The following is a 17,031-nucleotide window of genomic DNA, read 5'->3' on the forward strand; positions in this document are numbered from 1 at the left end:
TAGAGCCTTAAATTGGGAGCTATTTACATGTTACTGTTGTGAAATGTTGTGCTAGCTGACATCCGTGTCCTTTTAATCACATTTGCAAAATTGCCACACATTCCGACAAATACTTTCCCTTTCCTTAGCACCTCTGTCAGCTCTCCTTCTGAATAGCCTAACTATTCAGTTTCATTGTGTACACAAGTGCAAGATAACACCACATTTTTCATTTGTGACATCATCGTCATCTCATGGCCCATAAACAATCATCATGGACAGGGCTTGGACATACAGAACAGTTACTGACACCAAAGTAAACATCTTATTTAGGTTATTTTCCTGTCACCTGTATGATTTTGTTGATTTGATCTTAAAACCTTTCACACTGTGCTGTTGTGATTTACTGCCTTAAATCAAGCTTTACGAGCTGGCAACTACAATATTAATTTTAGTTAGGATGGTTTTGTGGCTTAGAAGGACAAGAGCAAGCAGTTAATTAAGAGGCTTCAAAGGGATCTGTTGAATTGGGTTTCAAAAAGAAAAGTTGTTAATGTAGTGTTATTTGGTATTTTTGTAAAATTGTGATTTATATTAGGTCGTAGCTCAGCTCTAATCCCAAACCATTTTGACTTAAATTGAAAGTGTTTTTTCTAGTCAATGTAGAAAATATGTAGCATACATACCTGTTGTTTTTTCAGAAAGAAAATGCCAATTAACATACAAACGAACTTAGTGGGGTAAGTTGAGTAATTCCAGGGTTCTACCTATTTCTACATTATGTCAAGTCTAACTCTCTCTTTTAAGATGTGTTTTAAAACAAACTATATGTAATGAAATTTTCTATCATAAATCTGCTTTAGCAATTGTTTCTTGGGTTTCATCTCAAATGACACATACATACAGTATTTCTTAAGTCTAAGGCACATATTCTTCGGCGGAGACAAAACGCACACATTCTGGTTAGTGCCATGTAATCGTACACTGTAGCTGTATGTTGGTGTACTGCAGCAAGACATATCCAGTATCACCTCTCTCACCTGCCTTTAGCTTTGCACAGCTTTCTTTGTTTGCGGTATTTGTAGATTTACCTTCATCCCTCACCTTTTATTGGAGGAGGAAGACGGCATTCCATGGCATTGAAAAAGACCTGAAGCCAAAAGAGAAACAAAGTGTAGTACAAGTGCTGTCTGTAGGTCACTGTAATTTAGTAAAACAGCTGTGCAATAAATCCTGTCTATGGAAAGCTTAGAATAAACACAAAAGAGGTGACATAATTTTTGAGACTGTACTGTATTTTGTGGTATTGGGCGGCATTATATCAAAAAAGGTGTTTCTAATGGTTGGGCCCCAATCATGTATGTAAAATGGAGTGGGCAGAACTTGGCAAGGTTCACAAAGAAAGGCTGTATTTATAGGGCCATGATATCAGATTAGACTGCACGTGTCTAATAAACTGATAACTCCATGTGCGTGTAAATGTGGATGGACACAGTGTAGGAAAACTTGTCACCTTAATGCTGTCCTGTACAACATCAGCACTTACTACCGCCTCAAAAATGACCCCTGTGACACAGTGTCAAGACATTAGAAGTTAAACCAAGTTAGGATTTTGCTGTATTGAAGTTGTAGCAGCCATTATTATTATTATTGTTAGTAGTGTTGATATTAGTATTCTATACTAAATACTGAAGCCATAGTGTACACATAACCCTTTAAGATCAATATATGCACCACATCATGTCACCTAGTCTTTTGAGATGGAGCCCCATGCCAGCTCCTTTTCAGCTTAAAATATTTAAATGCATATAGAGGGTATTTCCTGCCTTGGACATGCTTATTCAAATTAACCCTTTTCTAAGTGTTGGGGGATTTTGTTGTTTGTTTTTTTTGCATGCGATGCGCTTACAGAATATTACCTCAGGCTAAACAAGAGAATATACTTTATTTAGCAATTATGTTAATCAACGCAATTAAGCCACTGCTAATAATCAAAGGTGTGGATGGGTGTAACTGCATAATTTGCCTTTTAATTTAAAGATAAAATTGGCAATGGTAATTTGTGATTATTACCCAGAAATTCTGCTGTATGTTGCAGATGCTAATGAGGCTGGAATGTGGTGGCATTAAAACTAAGTACTGAATGTAATTAAACATGGAATCAAGGCAGGGAATGGCCTTTACTGATGTATTACTTTTTCTGCTGGTTGCTCTGTCAGTGGTTCCCAGTCGTGCTCCTGTGTCACTACAGATTTTCTATTTCTTCCTGCACTAACCACACCTGATTAGCTAAATCAGGTGGGTTTACTTCACTTGATCAAGGGTTGGTGCTGTTCAGTCTTCATTGAAGAAAGGCATCATTATGTCCAGGTGTCTGTAGGGCAGGGAGAGATGGAAAATATACAGGTGCCTGGTGTCCTCAGGAGCAGGTTTAGGAATCACTGTTCTATATTACACATACATACACAAATGTGACAGCAAAAGCTACTCATTACATGTCTGTTTTAAAAACAATTGAGAACTCAATCATGCCATGTCTTTTTTTCAATCAGAATTTTTTTGAAGTAAAAATATAATTTATATTGTTTATCCTCACTTTACTGTTGAGTCTTACTTTTATCTCTGTCTTTCATTTAATTTCTGGTTTTGTCTCTCAAAATCCACCATTCCTTCTGTTGTTCTCTCTCTAGTCAAACTCAGCGGAGTCCTCATGTGTTCTACCGGCATGATCTGATCAACCAGTTGCAGCATAACCATGCGCTGGTCACCCTGGTGGCTGAGAACCTCTCAGCCTACATGGAGACCATGAGACAGTTCTCCAAAGGTACAATGTCAGAGCCAGAAATAACATCCTGTGTTACTTTGACATTTCTGACTGGTAGGTAGTTACATAAGTGCTATGCTCTGAATGGCTGTGTGTGTGTTTTATAGAAGAACAGGCTGAGTTTGACCCCCAGACTGTCAGGCCAGGGAGCCGCTACAGCCATGTCCAGGAAGTCCAAGAACGGCTCAACTTCCTGAGGTACAACATGACCAGAAAAACATTCAGTGCAGCACAGCTGTTATAGTCGACAAATAGCTGAGGCTATAACTTGAGCTTGGACCGCTTTGCAAATCTAGATGTATGATAATTTGTTCAAGTTGACCCAGAGCAAACTGAAATCTAGATAGCTAGCATGGATTTAGTGATATTTTGAACATTTGAACATCTTTTATACTTGGGTGAAACATTTAAATTCTAAGGAGTGAGTGAGTGTCTTCAGCAACGTCTTTGCTTCCGTCTGGATTTAGGTGACTTGACTTTGAGGGTCAGTTGTCATTTGGTCCACTTCTTTTTGTTCTTCATAGTCACACGCAACGTTTAGAAATTGCCTAGTATATCCACAGCGTTCATGAGGGGAATTGTGGTTGAAGTGCTTTTCACAAGGGCAGCTCTGGCTAATTAGGAAGAGGGAAGAAATGCTTAGTCATTTTCCCCCCATGCCATTCTTGGATAATTCCAGCAAACACTTGGTTGCAAGCCTGGTCCTGTCTCTTACATCTTACTCACCGCTGCCCACTGTTATTTTTGTCAGGTTCCTGCTGAAGGATGGCCAACTGTGGCTGTGTGCCCCACAAGCCAAGCAGATCTGGAAATGTCTGGCTGAGAATGCTGTATTTCTCTGTGACCGCGAGGCCTGCTTCAAATGGTACAATACAGTTAGAATGTCTGTTCTTACCTTGCATTTCTATTCATTTATGACATCTTTTTCAGCCCCTCAGCAAACATTTTTGCTCAAAATGTTGTTTTGCTATCTTGTGCTCAATAGGTACTCTAAACTGATGGGAGACGAGCCAGATCTAGACCCAGACATCAACAAGGACTTCTTTGAGAACAATGTTCTACAGTTGGACCCATCTCTGCTGACGGAAAATGGCATGAAGTGCTTTGAGAGGTTCTTCAAGGCTGTCAACTGCAGGGAGGGCAAGCTTGTAGCAAAGCGCAGGGCCTACATGATGGATGACCTGGAACTAATAGGCCTGGATTACCTGTGGAGGGTGAGGAGAATTGCTACATTTGTACATATTCAAAGGAGCACATTTGCTCTATTGGAAATGACAGAGCTCAGAAAATGCATTTCAGCTGCTTCACTGATTCTTTTTTTCTTTATATTTATACTGAGCATCTTCTAAGTGGCATCACCTACATTACCTCTAACTAAACTGAATAAGATTTTACGTTTGTTACCTTGAGTGCCACATAAAACTAACATGTTAGATGTTTAAAGTGTAGTAATCATGTTTGCAATCGCATTACCGACTGTGGGTTCTTAAGTGTTTTGCATGGTCATTTGCACTTTTTTCCTATCCCCTGTTGCTTTTGCTGCAGTAGCGGTGGTTGGGATGTAATTGCACTTTGTTGCAAGATAATTTGCCGTAACTGTGAGCAAATTGTCAGAACTCTGTTCAGATAATAGGAAAAACTCTACCCTTCACTACAAAGCGCTTTATAGCCTTGAGAAGGAAATTGCTTCATCAAAGGAGGAGACATTGTGGAGAAGTATGACTAGTCATTTAGATCACTATAGAGGTTCTGTAGGATCCTCTCCCCTTGTAGCAATTCCCTAGACTGTGCAGGGAGAGCAGCATCACTAAGGTTTGCACATTATAAATTTATGCTGAAAAAACCCTTCCTCTAATGATTATTAATAATTGATTCCAGTGATATTTGTCCTTTGTAAACATCTCTGGTCTAGTGGCTCTTCTCTATGTCGAGGGTTCTGTTGCCTCCCAGACTTTACACACCCCTCCACTCCACTCTTTTCTGTTATATTGTCATTAAGAAAGTTAGTAATTTCCTTCTATTCTTGCCACTTCCTCTTTCTACCCAGGTGGTAATCCAAGGAAGTGATGACATTGGTTGTCGAGCCATAGACCTGCTGAAAGAGATCTACACCAACCTTGGACCAAAACTACAAGTCAATCAGGTATACGGACAGCTTTACCTCATTTAGAACATCATCTTAAACGATCTATCTCCAATATTCTCCACTTTCTTGATGTCTTCCTGCCCGACCCAGCTGTTAATAGAGAGCATTGTCTTTATTTTTCAACTCTTTTTAGGTGGAGATCCATGAGGATTTCATCCAGTCGTGTTTTGACCGTCTGAAAGCGTCCTATGACACTCTTTGCGTGTTGGATGGTGACAAGGACAGTATCAACTGCGCTCGTCAGGAGGCCATCCGCATGGTTCGAGTTCTCACTGTACTCAAGGAGTACATCAACGAGTGTGACAGTGACTATCATGAGGAGAGAACTATATTGCCCATGTCCAGGTACGGTCAGGAAGTTTAAGTTTATATGTATAGCCCAATATCATAGAGTAAGAGGATCTCAAGTTCGTAGAAATGTGGTCAATATGAATCAAAAATCCTGAAAGAGAGAGCAGGCATTGTAAGGTCAGACATCTTCAGGTCCGGAAGCCACACTGTAGATTTCCAGATTTTCTGTCTCACTGGTTGTGGCTGCTTTAGTAAAACCTCTTCTTTTTTGTTGACTTCTCTTGCAGAGCTTTCCGGGGGAAGCACATTACACTCATCGTACGCTTCCCCAACCAGGGGCGCCAGGTGGATGATCTGGATATCTGGTCTCACACCAATGACACCATTGGCTCTGTGCGGCGTGGTATCCTTAACCGCATCAAAGCCAATGCTGCACATACCAAAATAGAGCTCTTTATTGGCGGGGAGGTTGTTGACCCAGCTGACGACAGGAAGCTGATTGGGCAACTCAATTTGAAGGATAAAACGGTGAGAATTTTACTGAAATGTTTCTTTCTACTGCTCTAAAACTGTATAATTGCTCTGAACATGCTGTTTAGCCATCATATAAAATCTTTCAGGCTGTGTTTAACTTGCCTAAACTGAATTCATAGTGCAGCTACTATCTGAACCTTCACAAAATAATTGTAACAACATTCATACTAAACTTTGGGATTTTATGAAATATCTGTCATTATCAGTAATCAGTATTTCCCTAATATTTGTGGTTATTCATTGTGGTTCTGTATATAGCTGATCACAGCCAAGCTGACCCAGGTGAGCGCCAACATGCCTTCAAGTCCAGACAGCTCTTCTGACTCGTCCACTGGGTCTCCTGGTAACCATGGCAACCACTACAGCGATGGGCCAAACCCTGAGGTGGAGAGCTGCCTGCCTGGTGTGGTGAGTTTGCAACAAAACATTTTTTTTTCTGTTTTACTGGTGCCAGCTTTTTTTTCACTCACTTTATGATTGACATATACACATAGTGAAACGAGTAAAGTTGCGGTGACGGGTTGTTACACAAGACAATCCATCAGGTCTATCTGTTTCACATAACATAAAGGAGTACTGTTCAAATTCATATTTCCTTGGGGCGTAGGAGGAACCTAATGAAGTTATTGACAGAGGAACTTGCTCCACATGACATTGATGTTAGACTTAAGTCATTTGATGCTCAACCAGCAAACCTGATATCTGCGCTGTGCTCACTGCCTCAACTTGTGATGACTTAAATCAATTATCTTGTGTTTTATCACTGTTTGACTTAGTGTGTTTTTCCAAGAGAAAGGAGTTTTCTTGTGTACTTTCATTAAGAGAAACAAATTACATACAAGCTATTAGTAACCACTCAGTAATGATCTGAAGTTTTAAATTTTCCTCTTTCTTTCTCTTTCGTTCCGTTTGTTTTTTTCCACAGTCCATTCTTAATTTATATAGTAGTAGTATTTAATAGTCCCAGCGGTGCTTCTTCTCTTGGCGTGCTTGCAAAATGTTTTTCCTAAGTGTATATTTTTTAGGAACGTTTGACGTCTGACCCAAATCATCCCTTTGAATATCTGTCCGTCTCTTTTTACAGATTATGTCGCTGCACCTGCGCTACATCTCCTTCTTGTGGCAGGTGGCTGACCTGGGCTGCAGCCTCAACATGCCTCTGCTTAGAGACGGAGCCCGGGTTCTCATGAAGCTCATGCCTCCAGGTAATACATGCGCTTATGCACTTAAACTTTCCCCAACCAAAGCATTAATAAGATAACATGGTCTACACTCACACATGCGCCCACACACACACGGTCAGAATGTGAGCTTTATAATCTTGTTTGTGCTGCGTGTATGTCCTTAGATAGCACCACAGTGGAGAATTTGCGTGCTGTTTGTCTGGACCATGCCAAGCTGGGTGAGAACAGCCTCAGTCCTTCACTGGACTCCCGCTTCTTCGGGCCCTCACCCTCACAAGTGCTCTACCTCATTGAGGTAGGTCCCACTGTGCACATGGACTTTTCTTGCTGCATGGTCGCAATTCTAACGCTGCCTTTAAAACATGGTGTTCTGTCGTTATTGGGTCTCTTAGAATGTGAACAGCAGTGTTTTATCCTTTAACAGCTTATCCCTGTCCTATGCATATTCATGGATGTCTACATGAGTCATATCTTTTATTTGTCATGATTCAGGTTGTGTATGCCCTGCTGATGCCAGCCAGTGCAACACTAGTGGAGGACGCAAGTGACTTCCAATACAATTTCTTGAAGAGTGGCGGCCTGCCCTTGGTACTGAGCATGCTCACCAGGAACAATTTCCTGCCGTCGGCGGACATGGAGACTCGGCGTGGGGCTTACCTCAATGCACTGAAGATTGCCAAGCTCCTACTTACTGCTGTGGGCTTTGGGCATGTCAAGGTTGTGGCTGAGGCATGTCAACCCAACGCTGAAGGGACTATCCCTGTGTCACCGGTTAGAACACACATGCTGACATGCAGAAATACTTGTATTACCGGTTCCCCAGTAGTTGACTGTAATAGTTTCATTTACGTGTGCTTGTTTCTCTTTTTATTACCGCTTTCCACACCCCCACCCCCTGTCCGGTGTTGTTTTCAGATTAATCAAGCCACTCATGATCAGGCTCTCGTCCTTCAGAGTGCCCTGCAGAACATCCCCAACCCTGCCTCAGAATGCATGCTACGCAACGTAGCCATCCGCCTGGCCCAGCAGATTTCTGATGAGGTTAGAACAAAATAGTGATGAATTAAAACCAATAATACTCAAAAAAATCATCATCAAACATCATTCAATCATTACATGCCAATTAAATGCTGTTAGAAGTCGGCACACATTGTGTTGCCGAAATGTCTGTTCCTATAAGCATGGAGAATAAAGAAGCATTGTATTTGAGAATGCTTTTTACAGGGTGTGTTTGTTGATAGTTGCATGAATGTTTTTGTGTTGCAGTAGTAGTAAGTAAGTCTCTAATGGAAGCCATTTTTCCCTTCACAGAAGTTCTTCCAGGCATCTAAGTACATCCCAGACATTTGTGTGATCCGGGCCATACAGAAAATAGTGTGGGCATCAGGATGTGGTACAGTGCAACTGGTCTTCAGTTCCAATGAGGAAATCAGCAAGATCTATGAGAAGGTAAACATTTATATCCCACAGTTTTATGTTAGATCATCTTTAAAACGGGTATGATATCCATTTCAATTTTGCACTTTTTTTTTGCACAGATTTTTGGCTATTTGTTACCTTCTATGTCAAACTTGAGAGGAACAAACCTAACAAACACCTTTATTTTTCAGTGTATTTGAGGATGAGTTGTGATTTTGTTTTAACAAAACAAAGTGGCTTTTATTGGGTTAGTTGGGTTGGTTTACGCCAGGGTTTGGAAAGTCATCCTCTTACTACACTTAGCTTTTGAGTTTCAGTATATTTGGAACAATGGTATTGAACTCTTACTTCCATATTGCTTTGCATCTGAGCATTGATTAGCAGTAAATGCCCTTTTCATTTTTCTTTTAAACTTCTTTCTCTGTTCTTGTTAGACAAATGCAGCTAAGGAGCCAGATGGTGAGGATGAGCAGGTGTGCTGTGAGGCCCTAGAGGTGATGACACTGTGTTTCGCCCTCATGCCTACGGCTCTGGACACGCTCAGTAAGGAGAAGGCTTGGCAAACCTTCATAATCGACCTGTTGCTGCACTGCCACAGCAAGTAAGTGCACCAGTATGATTTGCAGCTAGTACTTGGATGTAGTAATTGGTGGGACACCTTCAGTGGCAGCTTGTTTACATACTGCATGTACCTGACTGAACGTAATTTAAACTCCTCAATAGGTCTGTGCGCCAGATGGCCCAGGAACAGTTTTTCCTGATGGCAACAAGGTGCTGTATGGGCCATCGACCCCTCCTCTTCTTCATCACCCTCCTCTTCACTGTGCTGGGGGTGAGTGGCTATATGTCAAGAGTTTTTAAAGACTACCTTGCATCACTCCTCTATATGTTGCGCTAGTTCATCACCACATATTAGGATTTCACAATTGAAATGAATTTGTGTGTTTTTGCGTGTGTTTGTATCCAGAGTACAGCCAAGGAGCGAGCCAAACATGCAGGGGACTACTTCATCCTGCTCAGACATCTGCTGAACTATGCCTATAACAGCAACATCAACCTGCCAAATGCTGAGGTGCTGCTCAACAATGAAATCGACTGGCTGAAACGAATCAGGGTAAAACGCTTTGTCACTAATGTATTTGTTTTTAATTGGAACTCTAGATAGCATGGGCAGAATGTTGTCGGATGTCTCCAGAAAAAGCCCATTTTAGTTTATGGAGTTTGTCACAGTGTGGGCTGGAACTGATGTACACAACGTTCTGCAGGATGAAGTTAAGAGAACAGGTGAAACTGGTGTTGAGGAAACCATCCTGGAGGGCCACCTTGGTGTCACCAAAGAACTGCTCGCCTTCCAGACCCCGGAGAAGAAGTATTACATCGGCTGTGAGAAGGGAGGAGCTAACCTCATCAAGGTATAAATGGCAGAACACCTCTGCAAATAGAGCTGGTCTGTTTTATGTTTTGAGCATGTGACCTGTCCTCATAAACACGACTCGTTGTGTGCCATCCTGTTTTTCCCATTAGGAGCTGATTGATGACTTCATCTTCCCAGCATCAAATGTTTATCTGCAGTACATGAAGAGTGGGGAGTTCCCTACAGAGCAGGCCATCCCAGTGTGCAGCACCCCTGCTTCCATCAACGCTGGCTTTGAGCTTCTGGTGGCACTGGCTGTTGGCTGTGTCCGCAACCTAAAGCAAATAGTTGACACGCTGACAGACATGTACTACTTGGGTAAATAAATATGATCTTGCCAACTGACGATTGATCAATTGTACCCTGCGTGCAAACTGACTTTATGAATGCTGCTTTGCTGTTTGTCCCCCCTCCTTCAAGGTTGTGAGACATTGACAGAGTGGGAGTACTTGCCTCCAGTGGGGCCACGGCCCAACAAAGGCTTTGTAGGTCTGAAGAATGCAGGTGCCACCTGTTATATGAACTCTGTTATTCAGCAGCTCTATATGATCCCTCCCATCCGCAATGGCATCCTAGCCATTGAGGGCACTGGTACTGATGTAGATGACGACATGTCAGGCGATGAGAAGCAGGAGAATGAGGTAGTGTGGGAGCGTGTGGCATGATGCAAGATTTTATGCATGCAGTGTGTTTATCAGCTTTGCCTCATCAGTATGGGTTGTCTCAACAGAGTAATGTGGATCCCCGTGATGAGGTGTTTAACTACCATCACCAGTTTGAGGACAAACCTTCCAGTAAGTCAGAGGACAGGAAAGAGTACAACATTGGTGTGCTGCGTCACCTACAAGTCATCTTTGGCCATCTGGCTGCATCCAGATTGCAGTACTACGTCCCAAGAGGATTCTGGAAACAGTTCAGGTATTTGAAGACTCTCGGATTGTACGGTGTTAATAAGGGTTGAGATTTTTAATATCTTTCCTCATATCTCTTTTAGAATTCCAATCAACTAATTACTCACTTTTCCCTCTTCTGTTCTTTTAGGTTGTGGGGTGAGCCAGTGAATTTACGGGAGCAGCATGATGCTCTAGAGTTCTTCAACTCTCTAGTGGACAGTCTAGATGAAGCCCTAAAAGCCTTGGGCCACCCAGCCATGCTCAGCAAGGTGCTAGGAGGGTCCTTTGCCGACCAGAAGATCTGCCAGGGATGCCCCCACCGGTAAGAGCAGTTATTATAAAGAGTAAGGTGTTGTTACGTTAGTTATTGTCGTTCAGAGTTTTTATTATGCTTGCATGGAGGAAATATTTTAACGCTTTGGGAAATCATTTTTGGCTACCTTGGTGTCTTGGTACCTAATAATAAATGTTTGTGTTGGCAGGTATGAATGTGAGGAGTCATTCACCACACTCAATGTAGACATCAGAAACCACCAGAACCTGCTGGACTCCATGGAGCAGTATGTTAAAGGAGATCTGCTGGAGGGAGCCAACGCCTACCACTGTGAGAAATGTAATAAGAAGGTAAGAATAGTCTGGCTCTCACACATGGCTTTCAACCATTTTTTTAGCTGCTTACAAGTCGAATAGGGGGTGAAAAGCCATTACGCACTATCCCTTGATTTCCTTGAATGTATAATCTGCTCTTCTTTTTCTGAGAAGCTTCTGTGAGATTTAGAGGACCAGCGGTAATCTGTTGTCTCTTATTGTTCTTGTCAGGTGGACACAGTGAAACGCCTGCTGATTAAGAAGCTTCCCCCTGTCCTGGCAATCCAACTGAAGCGCTTTGACTATGACTGGGAGAGGGAGTGCGCCATCAAATTCAATGACTACTTTGAGTTCCCAAGAGAGCTGGATATGGAGCCATACACAGTGGCTGGTGTAGCTAAGCTCGAAGGGGACGACGTCAACCCAGAGAACCAGGTGATCCAACAGAATGACCCCTCTGAGCCCACACCACCTGGAAGCTCAAAGTATCGCCTGGTGGGGGTGCTGGTTCACTCAGGCCAGGCCAGTGGCGGACACTACTACTCCTACATCATCCAGAGAAACGGGGGGGATGGTGAGAAGAACCGCTGGTATAAGTTTGATGATGGTGATGTGACAGAGTGCAAGATGGATGATGAGGAGGAAATGAAGAACCAGTGCTTTGGTGGGGAATACATGGGTGAGGTGTTCGATCATATGATGAAGAGGATGTCATACCGCAGGCAGAAGCGCTGGTGGAACGCTTACATCCTGTTCTATGAGCGCATGGACTCACTGGACAAAGACAGCGAGCTTGTCAAATACATCTCAGAGCTGACCATCTCCACCACCAAACCACACCAGGTGAAAATGCCTGGTGTCATTGAGTGCAGCGTCCGCAAGCAGAACGTCCAATTCATGCACAACCGAATGCAATACAGCCTGGAATATTTCCAGTTCATTAAGAAACTTCTGACCTGTAACAGTGTCTATTTAAACCCTCCTCCAGGTATGTAAACTTTCTTCATTCTACATTAAATTCTGATTATTATTACCATTACATAGTCTATAGCAAACAGGAAATGGTAATTGTGTGCTGTTTAGGTATCTCTAGGTTTTTCAGCCAGTTAACCTTGACTAACAAAGTAACTGTAGAAAACACAGGCTTTCATACGGAAGCACATAAAGGCCAAATATTACATACAACCTTGGCTTTAAGCTGCATTAGGTAACTTGTGGAGAAACATTTGTAAGTAATAAAAGATCATTTGGGATGTAGCGGCCAGGATCAAGCAGGACGCTGCCTCAAATTCTGCGGCAGCCCAATTAATCTAGTATAGCAGAATCAGAATTCTAGACTCAAAGCTGCTGCAGATCAAAATATCTGAAATCTGGACATAGTGAGTCTTTTGACCAACATCTCTCTTTCTGTTTTCTATCTCAGTTAGTTTCAATGTGATCTTAGTTCTGTCGGGAGGTTAGAAACATTACACTTTGCTCTATGCTACCAAGGAGAAAGTGACATACTTAAAGCATGTCATATGGAACTACCTAATGAGAAATGATTGACACTAATATGTAAAAAAAAAAAGTCATTCATTGTTTGGTTTTGTGATTGTAATAGAGTGATACAGCCTCAGCTAGCCGATTATAGCTATACCACTCTACCACCACTCTACCAGTTATGCCTCTGCTACTCAGCAACTCAAGAGGGCTTTTCAACTTTTTAAACAGCGGGCACTTCTTTAATACCGTTACCGTGGATATGTGATATTTTTTTTAAAGCTTTATAGTATCTGCTGTCCATTTATCGTAGACGTGCTGATAAAAATGTCCGATAAACTGACATTTCAAAGCGAGTAGTGAGAATACAAAATGTCAAAAAGCATCAGTGTGGGACGCAGGATGACATTTTGAAACATAAGCTGCTAGAAGCTATGATTCGCCCCCACGAGTGACGTTAATAAGTGCCCGGCATTATTGATGGAACTAGCATCCAGTGGTTATTGCATAGGAAATAACATGCTTGAGCGCAGTCATCAGTGCAGAAACACTTTGGCTGAAAATAACTGGTTTCAGATCTCCTAAGCGTGTACGAATAGCGTGTCTTAGAATGTATCTTTTTTTTTTTACTTTGCGTCCAAATCAGATGCTCTCTTCCAAAAATCCAGCAGCAGTAAATTTAAAGCGTCTAGATTTTGAGACAGATCCACTTACTGGCCGAATTTAGGCGTTATTTTTGATAACACGGGGATGTGTAAGTGATTCAAGATGGAAAATGCACTTCCACAACAATGCATCAGTTGCCACACTTGCTGACGGACCACAGTTGTAGCTTTCAACTCGTCCAGCAAACACCTTACTCACCCGATATAGCTCATTTAGATACTTATTCTACAACATGAAAACGGAACACGATTTGCCTCATATTGACGAACACGTTAAGCTGTGGACGTCAACAAAAAGCAGAGGTGTGCAGTTAGAACACTTTCACATCGAAGTAAATGTAATAGCTGAAAAACCCCTGAGCTTACCAGACAGCTTCAGTAGTATTAATTGTGTCATGTATATCATTCAGTCATCACAATTGCTGTAAAAAATATAATCTGTATTTGGAGATATGACAACTGCTTTGTAGTTTGATTTTGCAAATTTTTTGAGTTCTTGGGTTTTATTCACTGCAGAAAAATCCCCTACGACAAGCAATCATTTCAGTTCTGGTAAGCGCACCCAACATTAACTGAAAGCATTGCTTTAGAAAGGTCACATTAGTCTCAGGAAAGCACCATAGTTGATTGTCACTTTGTTTAATCTTACAGAAGAAAAAGCCCTGGAATGTTTTGACTTTGATGCTAATCGGAGCTCTCCTTTCCTTCTCATCAGGGCAAGACCATCTTCTGCCAGAAGCCGAGGAAATAGCAATGATAAGTGCTCAGTTGGCTTCTAGGTTCCTTTTCAGCACAGGTTTCCACACCAAGAAAGTGGTCCGGGGTCCTGCCAGTGACTGGTAAGCTCCGTCTGTTAAAAAAAACAATCCCCCCCTGCTTTTCACCCTCAGCTTTGTCCTTCTCTATAAACGTCTCTCTACTTCCCTGTAGGTATGACGCCCTCTGCATCCTGCTGAGACACAGTAAGAATGTACGCTATTGGTTTGCACACAACGTCCTGTTTGCCTACCCAAACCGGTTTTCCGAATACCTGCTCGAGTGCCCGAGCGCTGAGGTCCGTGGCGCATTCGCCAAGCTCATCGTCTTCATCGCTCACTTCTCCCTGCAAGACGGCCCCTGCCCCTCGCCCACCGCCTCGCCCGGTCCCTCTACTCAGGTTGGTGCTCAGCTCCAGAAGGCCTGCTTTAAATGAGAACCTCCTCAAAACAGTATCGTTTGTGGCGGTATCACTTTAGCCAGAGGTTGCTGGAGTTTTGACTTCAGATGGATGTAACCTTGCTCTGGCTTTGTCTTCTTTTGTCTTGCATGTACGTGCATCAGGGCTGTGATAACCTCAGTCTAAGTGACCACTTGTTGAGAGCCGTACTGAATCTGCTCAGGAGAGAGGTTTCTGAACACGGCCGTCACCTGCAGCAGTACTTCAACCTCTTTGTTATGTATGCCAATCTGGGTAAGGAGCTCCCAACCATCATTCACCTGTCATCTACATCTGCCGCTCAGTGTGACTTGAACCCATTTGAGACTTACCGTTTGAGGTGTATACAGAATATAAAGATTATATCATCCATTAATACACGCTTATCATCCCAACCCACTGCCTCCAATACAGGCCTGGCAGAAAAGACCCAGTTGCTGAAGCTGAATGTCCCGGCCACTTTCATGTTGGTAGCGCTGGACGAGGGTCCCGGCCCTCCCATCAAGTACCAGTATGCAGAACTGGGCAAGCTCTACACTGTGGTTTCACAGCTCGTCCGCTGCTGTGACGTTTCCTCTCGCATGCAGTCTTCCATCAATGGTTAGTGTACTTGATTCTTTTATGTGTATATAATAACCCAGTAAGTATTTTAATCCTCAGAATCTACAGACTGCTACTTTGCTTCTTATGCAGAACAATGGAGCAAAGCAAAGATATTACTTGCACATGTATTAATCTGAATTTAACATTGGTCTTAATCCTACGTTCTGTGGCTCCTTCTCTACCGTCTCCAGGTAACCCTCCTCTCCCCAATCCCTACGGTGACACCAACCTGACGACCCCGGTGATGCCTGTCCAGCAGCTGGTGGCAGAGATCCTCTTTGTTAGGACCAGTTACGTAAAAAAGATCATCGAGGACTGCAGCAACTCTGAGGAGACGGTGAAGCTGCTACGCTTCAGCTGCTGGGAGAACCCCCAGTTCTCCTCCACTGTGCTGAGCGAGCTGCTCTGGCAGGTAAACGGCCAAAGCCTCATTCAGACTGACAATACAGTAATAGCGCGGCATCAAAAAGTGAGACCCCAGCAAGAACATTTACCCATTGAAAAGGTAGTTTAAACTCTCATGTGGTATTAGAGCATTTCATGTTTGTGTTCAAGATCTTATACCTGTACCTTTCCCTTTAACACACCCCCAACAATGCTTAGACATGCTATTTATAGTCTTAACAAACTTAAATTCTACTCCTGACATGAAGAAGAAAATTTGGAGAGTACTTTTTAGCAGGTCACTGATGAAACCTCCAGTACTGAACTGTAACTTACTTTTGTGTTTAGTTGTATAAAGAACTTGCATTCAGCTTCTGTATCTTTTGTCCCATCTGTGTGCAGGTGGCATACTCCTATACCTATGAACTGAGGCCTTACTTAGACTTGCTGCTACAGATTCTGCTCATTGAGGACTCCTGGCAGACACACAGGTCAGGAATTGACCGTTCATCCTGTAAATAAGGGGAGCGCTGCATTATTTTGAACAGACTTGCTGAAAACCTTTCTTTCTTTGGTCGTGCAGGATCCACAACGTGCTGAAAGGCATTCCCGATGACAGAGACGGGCTCTTTGACACCATCCAGCGCTCTAAGAACCACTACCAGAAAAGGGCTTACCAGTGCATCAAGTGCATGGTGGCCCTCTTCAGCAACTGCTCTGTTGCCTACCAGATCCTACAGGTACACATATATGTAGACAGAGCTGCCTGACGCCTCTGGCCCTTTAAAGCCCAATAAGCCTTCAGCTCCATCTGGTAAAACCGTTCTCACTCATAAGGAATGCTGTCTGTTATTCGCCTACAGAGTAATGGTGACCTGAAACGAAAGTGGACGTGGGCCGTGGAGTGGCTGGGTGACGAGCTGGAGAGGAGGCCGTACACAGGAAACCCCCAGTACACTTACAACAACTGGTCCCCTCCTGTTCAGAGCAACGAGACCTCCAATGGATACTTCCTTGAGCGTTCACACAGTGCCCGCATGACACTGGCCAAGGCCTGTGAACTCTGTCCCGAGGAGGTAAGCATGTTCTTTATGTACAATTGAAAGATGTACACAACTTGGTGCACAATGAGTGATAAGTGAATTAGATACACAGAATTAGGATTATCATGATTCACTCAGGTTGAATCCAAATTTGTCTCTCGAGTAGAACTTAAACTGTAATTACAAAATATGTCCTATTGTCACTAGGAGCCAGATGACCAGGAAGCACCTGATGATCAAGACTCCTCCCCACCTGAGGACACGTCTCTCTACCCACATTCTCCTGGAACAGCCCAGTTTCAGCAGGTAGAGTTACAGAGCCTCCAAACCTAACCACTCTGGCCACGCTCATATTATTGGTTTAGGAATGGCAGTTGTGTTCACTGT

At 42.9% G+C, this 17,031-nt stretch overlaps 1 protein-coding gene across 5 annotated transcripts in view; it reads left to right on the top strand.

The window, feature by feature from the left end:
• usp9 (ubiquitin specific peptidase 9) overlaps positions 1-17,031 on the top strand; it is a 35,105-nt gene that overhangs the window by 15,605 nt on the left and 2,469 nt on the right. For 2 of the 5 annotated variants that reach the window (XM_076155173.1, XM_076155182.1), the window contains exons 14-47: positions 681-719; positions 2,670-2,803; positions 2,911-3,001; positions 3,555-3,668; positions 3,789-4,017; positions 4,851-4,946; positions 5,083-5,294; positions 5,528-5,768; positions 6,033-6,182; positions 6,859-6,979; positions 7,123-7,253; positions 7,451-7,729; positions 7,874-7,999; positions 8,270-8,407; positions 8,812-8,978; positions 9,101-9,209; positions 9,345-9,491; positions 9,643-9,789; positions 9,902-10,109; positions 10,212-10,432; positions 10,522-10,709; positions 10,833-11,006; positions 11,167-11,308; positions 11,504-12,260; positions 13,936-13,971; positions 14,135-14,258; positions 14,350-14,575; positions 14,740-14,869; positions 15,029-15,214; positions 15,409-15,629; positions 16,004-16,092; positions 16,185-16,341; positions 16,465-16,677; positions 16,852-16,950. In XM_076155173.1, coding sequence (XP_076011288.1) covers positions 681-719; positions 2,670-2,803; positions 2,911-3,001; positions 3,555-3,668; positions 3,789-4,017; positions 4,851-4,946; positions 5,083-5,294; positions 5,528-5,768; positions 6,033-6,182; positions 6,859-6,979; positions 7,123-7,253; positions 7,451-7,729; positions 7,874-7,999; positions 8,270-8,407; positions 8,812-8,978; positions 9,101-9,209; positions 9,345-9,491; positions 9,643-9,789; positions 9,902-10,109; positions 10,212-10,432; positions 10,522-10,709; positions 10,833-11,006; positions 11,167-11,308; positions 11,504-12,260; positions 13,936-13,971; positions 14,135-14,258; positions 14,350-14,575; positions 14,740-14,869; positions 15,029-15,214; positions 15,409-15,629; positions 16,004-16,092; positions 16,185-16,341; positions 16,465-16,677; positions 16,852-16,950 — 5,842 coding nt within the window. The remainder of the gene's footprint in view (positions 1-680; positions 720-2,669; positions 2,804-2,910; positions 3,002-3,554; positions 3,669-3,788; positions 4,018-4,850; positions 4,947-5,082; positions 5,295-5,527; positions 5,769-6,032; positions 6,183-6,858; positions 6,980-7,122; positions 7,254-7,450; positions 7,730-7,873; positions 8,000-8,269; positions 8,408-8,811; positions 8,979-9,100; positions 9,210-9,344; positions 9,492-9,642; positions 9,790-9,901; positions 10,110-10,211; positions 10,433-10,521; positions 10,710-10,832; positions 11,007-11,166; positions 11,309-11,503; positions 12,261-13,935; positions 13,972-14,134; positions 14,259-14,349; positions 14,576-14,739; positions 14,870-15,028; positions 15,215-15,408; positions 15,630-16,003; positions 16,093-16,184; positions 16,342-16,464; positions 16,678-16,851; positions 16,951-17,031) is intronic. The other 3 variants (XM_076155189.1, XM_076155196.1, XM_076155204.1) reach the window with 3 other exon arrangements.

This window comes from Genypterus blacodes, unplaced genomic scaffold (genome assembly GCF_046128005.1).
Source record: "Genypterus blacodes isolate CSIRO-AG114 ecotype Tasmania unplaced genomic scaffold, CSIRO-AGI_Gbla_v1 ptg000008l_1, whole genome shotgun sequence".
Classification (NCBI taxonomy): domain Eukaryota; kingdom Metazoa; phylum Chordata; class Actinopteri; order Ophidiiformes; family Ophidiidae; genus Genypterus; species Genypterus blacodes.